This window comes from Lactuca sativa, chromosome 6 (assembly GCF_002870075.4).
Source record: "Lactuca sativa cultivar Salinas chromosome 6, Lsat_Salinas_v11, whole genome shotgun sequence".
Lineage (NCBI taxonomy): Eukaryota > Viridiplantae > Streptophyta > Magnoliopsida > Asterales > Asteraceae > Lactuca > Lactuca sativa.
Window position 1 is genome coordinate 117,012,324 of NC_056628.2, and position 10,841 is coordinate 117,023,164.

General features: G+C 35.6%; 1 protein-coding gene across 1 annotated transcript; it reads right to left on the reverse strand.

The window, feature by feature from the left end:
- Nucleotides 1-2,071: 2,071 nt before the first annotated feature.
- On the reverse strand, nucleotides 2,072-3,329 carry LOC111907530 (transcriptional regulator SUPERMAN). Its single transcript, XM_023903330.3, has one exon. The coding sequence runs from the start codon at nucleotides 2,970-2,972 to the stop codon at nucleotides 2,361-2,363; it is 612 nt and encodes a 203-aa protein (XP_023759098.1). The 5' UTR covers nucleotides 2,973-3,329; the 3' UTR covers nucleotides 2,072-2,360.
- Between the last annotated feature and the right edge of the window lie 7,512 nt (nucleotides 3,330-10,841).

The following is a 10,841-nucleotide window of genomic DNA, read 5'->3' on the forward strand; positions in this document are numbered from 1 at the left end:
TTTCGTTTATTATACCCGACCTTAAATGATCAAATTCTTCATTGGTTATATAAGTTCACATCCTAAAATAGGTTTAGGTCCCGTTTGATACGAAAGAAATCATGCTGTTTAATTGCATATTTGATTGATTACGCTAAAAATTACATAATAATCATGCTGATAAATATTACACATCATGCTGATAAAAATTACACAATAATCCTTTAAAAATCCAAATTCAAATTGTTATAAAAATAATTAAACATAAATACATTATAATCGAAATAGAAACATATTATAATTGAAAAATAACATACTAGTTTGCATACAAATCTTAAGTAAACCAGGTGAAAGTAGTTGATTAACATGTATGTTCATAAATTGAGCATGTATGTCAAAAAGTCAGCATGTTTGAACATAAATCTGCATGTTTCAACAACCCCAATGAAAATAAGATGTTACAGAACACTCTACATGTATGTCGTCTTTATATGTTCGAAAATCAGATAAAACAAATTCTTAATTTGATTTTACCCACAAAAAAAGTGCATAAATCCTAAAATGTTACTCTCAAATTTCAAAAATCAGAAGAAAGAAAGATGAAACAGATGTAACAAATGAAAAATCAAATTTTAACCGAAGATCATCATCAGCCATTCAGCTAGAAAGATCTGCTTTGATCTGGAAAGACGTTTATCAAACGACACCATAGTAAATTGGTATTCCTTAGTTCCGTGCCTTTGACATTTTTAACTTCAACTTTCACCGAAACCATATTCACTAATTTTAATTACTTTAGTTTGTATTTATATTATTTAGCTTGTGGCACATAAATCTTTACGGTCTTGTCTTTTATTTCTGTTGTGTATGAAATTCTTCTAAATCAGATAATCTTTATAGTTAATTAGATTGGACACGTTGTTTCGGGTTATTTATATATTCTCACATATCGATAGGGGAACCGTTTGCTTTGAGTGTGCTCTAAGGCTGGAGGGAGTGATGCCACTAAAACCGCACTCCCTATTATGCTACATAGATGCCAACTCATATTTTTTTCTTATTTTATCAATTTGAAACCAAAAGATGAGAGTGAAAAAACGGTTAGGAGAGAGAAAAAAAAAAAGAAAAAAAAAAAAAGATGATTGGTTGAGAGAGGAGAGAAAGAGCAAGTAAAAGAGGAGAGAGAGAAATGGGAGTGTGGCCATAGATTACCATGGTGCCGCCTCCACCACAACCAGACCGAGGTGGAGGGACGGTGTTCATGCTAAGTTGGCAAGAAGACTGCGGTCTATACCGCAACTACTCCCTCAAGTCTAATACAATTTTTTGTATTATACTTTGTGTCTGTTTTCTACCTCGTATGCCAAGAGTGAAAATCTCTCTCTCTATCTCTAAATAACAAACAAGTAGCAAGAACCTATGTTACAATTTATTGATGCGTTCACTTTTATACTCCGGGTCGCTATGTATACCAGCTAGCTAATCCCATCTATGAATTTCTCACTTGTGCATGTATTTTTATCCCACTGAAAGGCCATAGCTTTAACGTCGCTGGCGTTTCATTTTCTAATAGATGTCCATTCACAAATATGAGCTTTCCACATAGAAATTTTCAATTCTTTCACTATTTCTTCGAAAGACAAAATACTCAAAGTCAGACAGTAATCTTAATAAATTGAATGAATTCACGAAGATTTAACCATGTTATAGTTTTTATAATACTCTATCAGTCGTATAATATGAATTGTACATTTAAAATAAACATCATATAATCTAACACAAAATTTAGTTCGAAATTTCAAATTCTCTAATTGTAAAAAGGGTCAAAAAATACATTTCATAAACTATCATTTTGACTTCAAGTATGTACAATCTGAGTCAATACTATTAGTCTCCCATAATTTATCAAAAATAGAATTGTAATTCATTAAACGTTTTGCACTTTAAATTACAAGCGAAGTTTGATTATCTTTACGGAGGAATGAGATGGTAAAAGACAGCAAGTTTTTATTAGCAGTAACAAGTGGTATAAATGCACCTGTGATATGTGTGGTATGAACAATACTCATGGCTACGGATAGGTTTACCTGGACAAGATAACGACACTGCACTGTTATGTTCTTTACCCTCACTTTCTCTCTTCTCAAATAACCTCGAAATCATCCCAGCATTATTCAACTAGATTAGCCCCTCTATTTCTTTTGATTTACAACATCATTTTCATTAATCACACAAAACAAATTAAATAATAAAACCTTTCTCAAGATTTGTTAAGGAGAAAGGAAGCGAGAAGCTTCAGTATAACAAGGCAACTCATTTACTGAAAACAGAAACACCAAAAGAAAGACAAAGCACACCATGTATGTGTTTTCTTTTTTAACTCAAGTAGGTGATGTTGAACTGCGTCCGAGACGAAGTTCTAGATCTAACTCTTCCACTGCGGAATTTGTCAAGAGAAGATGATTGTTATTGTTACTGGTGGACATTGATCCGAGAGTGTTGCTAGAGTTGGATAGAGAAGATTTGATATTGTCAGGAAGAACAGCTACTGGAAAGTTCATCAAGTTAGCAGTGGTGGGATGTGGTGCAATCGGGAGACGACTAGAGGTGCTATCATTGAATGTTTTTATAGGGCTAAATATGGTATTAGGGTTCGGTAAAGAGTATAGAAGACATAAACCACCATTTCCATCAAAGTCTTGTGTTGGGATCAAGAGAGTGGAAGACGAAGAAGAAGAAATTGAAGAAGTGATGTAAGGGTTTTTCAAATTTGGCTGAGCTTGGTGGAGGCGAGCCCTGTCACGGCGGTGCACATTCATGTGGCCACCAAGGGCCTGGGCTGACCGGAATTCCCGCCTGCAAAACGCGCAAGTGTAGGAGCGTGGTGGCCAAGTTGTGCCCATGATATTTCCAGTGTCTTCCGCGAAGGCTCTAACCTCCCATGAATCATCCTTTTCTTGAGAGTTAGCAGCCGGTTGATTAGGGTCCCACATCCACAACACCCCACTGGAAGTGGTAGTGGTGGTGCTAGTGCTGGGGTTAATTGTTGGCTGATGAGTTGATTTCGACAATTCCTGCAGGTAAGTTAGCGAAAGAAGAGCAAGATCAGGTCATCAGGAGCCATAATATGGTGGTAGCAATAACACTTATATATGGTAGAGAATGTTTGAGAGATGAAATTGTGAAGAGAAAGAGGTTAAATAGGGGATGGGGTTTATTTCAGAATTTGAAGACAAAAACAAAACCCTAGCAAGCAACTGGCACATCAACAATGTCTTGCTTTTTGTTTTTAATTATTTTATTCAAATCATTTCTTCATTGAAACAGGCTGTTGAGAGGTAAATAACATGCCAATCAACATTGGCTTCAACGACCCTATTCAAACCTTCTATTTTCCAATTTAAAAAATTCTTTAAATTACTAAAAAAAAGTACCTAAATGTTGTGCGAAATGCATAGGAATCAATGTATAAATTTTCTCACCTTCTAATTGTATGTATGCTGCCACTTCTTGTTCGGACTACTTTTGTATTTGCATTCTAGCTCATGGGAAATAGTATATTAGGGATAAGCTTCAGATCCTAGCTTTGTATATAGTGTTACGATTTACAAATATTATTATTGAAACAACATTTATATTAAATTAAGAAATCAATATCATATATATATATATATATATATATATATATATATATATATATATATATATATATATATATATATATATATATATATATATATATATATATATATATATATATATATATATATATATATATATATATATATATATATAAACAGAATATGGATTTTTTTTATTGACATCCAGAATAATAAACCATCGCTTTCTTGGGCTATAATAATAATCCTTTTCTTTTGTTCTTTATTTTATTTTCAAGGGAAAGTGGAAAGCAATGACCAAGAAAACATTCGATTATGATTAGTTAGATTATTCCATTTACATGCAAAGTTCGTTGTTCTAAACGAAAATTAAGACCTAGAAATAACATCAAATTATGTAAAGTTCAAGGAGACGGCAGATTTTAAATAGAACCAAGGTATTTTTCCAAACAAATAAAAAGGATGTAGCCTTCTCTACTTTCTCTTTTTCTTCATGTTTAGTAAGTTTAGCTCTCTTATCTTCTTAAATTATCTGCTGTAAGTTCCACAAGAATGTTATTAACACCTCTTAACATCTGGTTTGGTACCAACGACTAGCCTTATGACCTTCTAAACGGCAGTAGATGTTGGATTGGTAGGATTTCTTCGGACCTTTGTGGCCAAGCACAAGAGCACTACATGCCTCACATTAGTTCTAACACGAGGAACTCAAAAAAAAAACCCCATCTGATTGTGTAGTTATCAAGCATGGAATATATAGTTTCTAGGAATTCTAATAGCTCTGTAGTTTGTATCCAGAGGTGTTTTGTAGGAGTAATTTCAATGCTTAAACCTTTTTTGGATGATGTAAACAAATTGTGTTGAATCTCCTAGTGTGTTTCCATTTAGCCATCTTGACCTTTAGTAAATAAATGGCCATGTGGGATGATAATGGTGTTGGAACATGAACTAACACTATACAATGGAAGTCCTTAGCAGTTGATGACCTAAGTGAGAAGAGAAGCACATTGTTGATCCGACGATACCAAAGTTGAGTGTCAAGTAATAAATTTTTCTAATATGTCTGTGTATTAACAGATAGTTAATTGTCGATGCGTCTTGTTTTTTTGAGTAATGATCCAACGATACCAAAGCTCAGTGTCAAGTGATATATTTTGTCTAATATGTTTGTATAATAACAGAGAGTTAAATGTAGATGCGTCTTGTTTTTTCCAAGTAAAAAGGTTAAGGGTATTCCTTTATCTTTTCTGTAGATGCTATTTTGTTGTGAAGAAATTACACATCGTAGAAATTGTCTCAAGGCTGCTCAAATCGAAAACCATTATGTTGAAGGTCTATCCTTTTGAAGTGTTGTATTCTATATCGTAATGGATGTCCTTTCGATATATCTTTTTATTATGTCAAGCATTGTCTTTGTCGCTTACATGTCGAAGTCTGTAACATAACATTTTGTGATCAATTCATAGTACTTGTATTGTTTTCTATATTTAGTGTTATAGGTTAGAGTGTCATGAACTTTTACACATGCTCATAAAAACATCTGTTATTGGAGCTATCTCTTGTATCTTTGCCTACTTTCCAGATCAATATGAAACTTAAAATAATTATTTACATTCTGTATTTCTTATATTTCTAAGTTAATTTATTCGTATATTGATTTCATAACTCATCAAGTAGTATCAAAGCAAGAATCATTCAACACTTTCGAAGATTTTCCTTCATTTTTCATCTTCTAGAGCTAAATTGTTCTTGAATCTAATTTTGGCATTTGAAGTCCGTCTCTTCAAATCTATTTGAGGTTTTACGATCATGTTTTCTAATTTTAATTTATTCTTTCGATTCAGATCTATTCCAATGGAAAATTTGAACACGGACACCATGATGATTTACACCAATCTTATCGGTTCTTTAACTAAAAATCTAATGTTACTTCCTAAATCTTGCGATCAATGGTCGGACATAGTGGATGATTATCTTAATGATTTGGATGATGATCTTTGGTTACCAATTACAATTGGTCCATATGATACAATTGTTGTTACTAATGTTGGATTTACATCAAGTACATGTTAAGTCTCTTAGTGTTGTGTCATGGGCCTTATGTTTTGTATCCGAATTGGGCCTGTTCATCCGTGATTACCTTGTAGGGTTATAGTATAAATATGCACGCATGTATGCATAATTCGAAGTTAGTCTTTACGTTCATGATTTTGTAACCCAAAACACCTCTGTAGTGGAAGTTCTTAGTCGAGCTCTTTTGAGGTGTTGAAGTATTAATCATTCGACACATTCAAAAGCCATACTTGTGTTCTTACTTACTTTCATAATTGTTTGCTTGCATAGAATCTAACGATCATTAAAGAACTATTGTTCTAACAATTGGTATCAGAGCAGGAGACCGTGTGATCAATACACATTCCTTTTGTATTCAGAATTCCTTAGGGTTTCCGCTTTTATCGTATAAATATAAGTCGTCTTCTTTGTTTCGACGGCAACTCTGTTTAAGATAAAACCCTAATCTCAAGTTTACAGGTTTGATTGTAGAGGCTCACCATGTCTCACGAATATTCGCAAACAAATCCCATCAACATCTCAAACAACATTAGATCTACTACCAGAATACCCATACTCTACACTCAAGACTACGAAGTATGGGCACATCACTTTGAAGACTACATGGTTGGATCTGAAGATAATGGCTATCTCATTTGGGAAGCCATCATACTTGGACCATTTGTCCATTCGGGAACGAACACCATAGTTAAGACCCAAAAAGAATATAACAAGTTGGTGGTAGATGATAGAAGATGCCACAGGATGAGAAAGACAAGCTATTGAGTAACGTGAAGGCCATGAGAATGATAAGTTCGCCTTGCAATTTGACACGTTTCGTTTAGTTAGTTCATGCACAACGGCCAAAGAAATCTGGGATAGGTTGAAAGAACTCTATTCAACTGATGAAGACTTGGAACACTCCATTCAAACCTTGCTGTTGTTAGAATTTGGAGTTTTCGAACAGAAACCTGAGGAGAAACTCATACAAACTTTCGATCGCTAGTTCTTGTCTCAAAAGGAAAAAGTGTTGCAGAAGAAGAGGAAAAGTCTGATATGTCTGAGTGTGACCTCACAAGCGAGGACTACGCTATGATGGTCACCAATCTAAAGAAGTTTGCAAGGAGAAAATTTCCCGTCAACAAGAACCGAAACTGGCAGGGAAGTTATAGCTCCGAGAAAGTGAAGGATGAAGCCAAAATATCCTCTCAAAAGGATAAAGATAAGAAGGAGAGCATGCTTGCAGGAGACTTAGGATACGACTGCAATTACTGTCACGACAAGAACCACTTTGCCAAGGATTGCATGCTAAGGAAAATGGCTGAGAAAAGAGACGGTGAAGATGATGAGGTGTACTATATGCGCAAGTTGGAAGAGATCAAGAAAAGAAGGCAACTAACAGTTCTATGAATGCCTTGATTGTACAGGAGAATGCTGTTGAAGACGAGTTTGGTGGCGTCGAAGTTTGGTCAACCGACTCTGAAGACGAAGAAGTGAGAAAGCCCACTCATGGAAAGGCTTATGTGTCAAAGGAAGTAGGTTCGGCTGGAAAGTGCTTGATTGTCACAGCTAGTTCATCAACTAAAAGTGCAAGTGAGGAACCGAACCTGATTGAAAACAAATGTTTTGCAGCGAAGCCAGTTATTGAGCAGATCAACGACTGCGATCGTTTGATAAAAAAGGTACAATCTATCCTAGGATCTCTTAATGTTCCAATAACATAATATGAAGAAGAATTAAATGAATTAAAACTTAAATTTTCTAATCTAAGCGGTAGTCTCATGCAAACTCGGTTAACAAATTCGAACCTAACTAACCAAATCAGCAGGGTGAGAACGAAGAGTGAGGAGAGAAGAATGTGGATAGAGCTGAAGGAGCAGGAGTTAGTTAGGGCTAAGGATGAAAGTATTTATTTGCAAAGAGACAATCTAAAGTTTTTAAAACTTTGTTTAATTTCTAAGCGTTTATATACTAATATAGCTCAATTGCATTTAAGTTGTGAGATAGGAAATAAAATTCATAAGATGATTTTGCCTTTTCTTCAATTTAAGGAAGACGAGGTCATAGAAGAATGTGAATCAGAGGTGTCATCAGAAGAGACATCCATGTCCTACAAATTTGGATTGGACAAAATAGAAACCTTCATTGATTCCAAGGAACACAAATGTATGCTAAAAGATATTTTAGATGAAAATGATATGTTGAAAATTAAGTCAGACACTATTCAATCATTTTACCAATCCAATGCCAAATTAGCTTCTGATAATAAAATGGACTTAGAAAATACGTCTGAATTTGATGAGGAAAGTGAGATGTGTGAGATAGCAGTAGAGGACGTGGATGATGGCTCTGAGTTTATGAAGAGCGAAACCAAGAATGAGAAATCCCTAATTTCAGAAATTTCAGTTGAATTCGCTCGACTGTTAAAAGATAAGAAAAAGAAACTCAAAAAAAGGCTATGGTTTATCAAAAAGTTCAAATTGTGCCAAATCAGGTTTATGTAGTTACAGGGGTCACTCCAAAGTAGACGTCAGAATTAAGAATCATGGTCGACAAAGATAATGTTGGAGGATGTGACGACTACTTCTGGTCAGCTCCTATTGATAATGTAGACGAAACTGTAGGCTTGTCTGAGCAGACATCTTGGAGGGTTAAAGGAAGATACGTTGCTGAACCCATAAACAAACACTCGAGTTTTGACAAAGCAAGCACAAGTGGAACCAAAGAAATCCTTGAAGAACCAAAGGAAGAACCGAAAGTTCAAGTCAAAAAAACCAAAACTCAAAAGGAGAAGCCAAAGGTCAGCTTCAACATCCACAAATTACAAAAGGAGCTACCTGAACAGAAACGCTTAAGAAATCAAAGATATGCAAAGAATCTGAAGGAGTGAAAAAGTTACCGGCAATCTCAAAATCCAAATCATGCCCCTCCTAAGAGAGCATCATCGGATAAAGGAAAGGAAAAACTAAAGGAAAATTTCAGTCCAAGTTCCTACTATTCCAAGTCTCAGAACCGAAATTCTAGTTTCGGTCCGAATGTCACTCAAAACCGAAAGTAAACTTTCGGTCCACTGTCTAGTTTTGGTCCAAAACCCAGTTTCGGTCCTAAACCTAATTTCGGTCCTAAACCCAGTTTCGGTCGTAAAACCAGTTTCAGTCCATCGAAGTCCCAATGCAAAGCAAATTCTTTGAAGGACATCAAAGGAAAGGGAAAGCTAACCTTAGATTCTAAGTTCCATAATAAGAAATCATCAGCTAACCCTAGAAGTCAAAAGAAAAATCAAATGCCATCTAACAAACCAACCAATGCACTAAAATTGAAACAAGATAAAACTAAAATCAAAGTGTATACAATTAAAAGAAATGATCAAACTACTTTAGTAAAAAGAACATATTTGGTTGATATTTCCACTACAATTCCGTTTTCTATGAAAGACTCACAAGGACCAAAGCGACTTTGGGTTCCTAAATCTGCTTGAATTTGCAGGTAATCAGTGATGAGCAGTTCGATGATGAATGGTATATAGACAGTGGCTGCTCGCGTCATATGACAGGAAGGAAGGAAGATCTAAGGGAGTTTCGGTCCCTGAAAGATGGTGGGTGTGTAAAATATGGAAATAAATCCTATGGAACAATCAAAGGATATGGTATGATAACAAATGGATATTTCTCGATTCGAAAAGTGGCATATGTGGAAGGATTGCAACATAACCTCATTAGTGTGTCCCAATTAGTTGTGGGCACAGGTCTAAAATTATCATTTGATGATGAGGGCTCTAAGATAATTGAGAAACAATCCAAGAAGGTTCTGTTGAAATCTAAACGTAAGGGAGAGATGTACCCTTTAAATCTCAACCCTATACGAGGAAAACCAGCAATATGTTTGCTGTCAAAGGCAAATACAGATGAAAGCTAGTTGTGGCATCGACGATTATCGCACCTGAACTTCAAAAACATTAATAATTTGGTGCTTGGTGATCACGTTCGAAGACTTCCTCTTCTCAAGTTCGACAAGGAACATCTGTGTGCATCATGTGAAATGGGCAAACAAAGCAGAAAGAGCCACCCTACACAAATCAATACAAAGATAATTGAAGCTCTTGAACTCTTGCACATCGACTTATGTGGACCTTCAGCTATAGAAAGCTTCGGTGGTAGTAAGTACATTCTTGTTATTGTAGATGACTTTTCACGCTTCACCTGGGTTTTCTTTCTTAAGCAAAAATTAGATGCAACTCCCAAGTTGAAGACATTCATCAAGCAAGTGGAAGTGCAGCTGAGGAAGACGGTAAGGAATATCAGAAGTGACAATGGTCTGGAATTCAAGAATAACGATTTTGAGAGCTTTCTGGCTGACAAGGGGATAACTCACAATTTTTCGACCCCTTATACACCACAACAGAATGAGATCATTGAAAGACGAAACCGTTCTTTATGTGAGGCAGCCAGAACTATGCTCAGTTTCACTTCACTTTCATTATATTTTTGGGCTGATGCTGTTGCAACCGCATGCTACACTCAGAATTGGTCCATGCTAAATAAGAGATTCTCAATTACTCCATATGAGATCTTAAACAACCGAAAGCCAAATGTCAAATTTTTCCACATATTCGATTCAAGGTGCTTTATTTTCAATTCTAAAGAGAACCGAAATAAGCTTGATGTGAAAGCCAATGAAGGAATTTTTCTGGGTTATTCACTAACATCAAAAGCATACAAAGTGTTGAATAAACGCTCAAAATGAATTGAGGAAACCTATTATGTCACCTTCGACGATAATTACATGAAGAAAGTTCAAAGAAGTGAAAGTGACTTAGGAGAAATTTTTCCAGAATCTGGACAAGTCTCAGTTCCAATAGCCAACCTGTTTGAAGAATACATGTGCCTGTTTAATGAACCAGAGAAAGCAGCACACTCAGAAGCGAAAGCAGCAGACAAAACAATTGATAATCTCAAGAAAATTATAGATGAAGCTGCCAAAGAGATGGAAAGTGAACCTCTTATAGCTAAGGGTGATCCACCATCCACAGACTCAAAGTTTCACGGGGAAGTTCAACCGCATCGAAAACAAGCAAAGTATCTTTCGAGAGGGAGGATTCAATTCCGTCCCTATCTCATAAAGGTTCAGGCGAAGGGGAAAGTTCTGCTCCAAATCCACCCAATAGTAGTCCTATCAAGGGGGAGATACCCA

What these genes read in the sequence shown, in the direction of transcription:
- LOC111907530 (XM_023903330.3), bottom strand. Translation starts at nt 2,972, where the DNA reads ATGTGGGACCCTAATCAACCGGCTGCTAACTCTCAAGAAAAGGATGAT.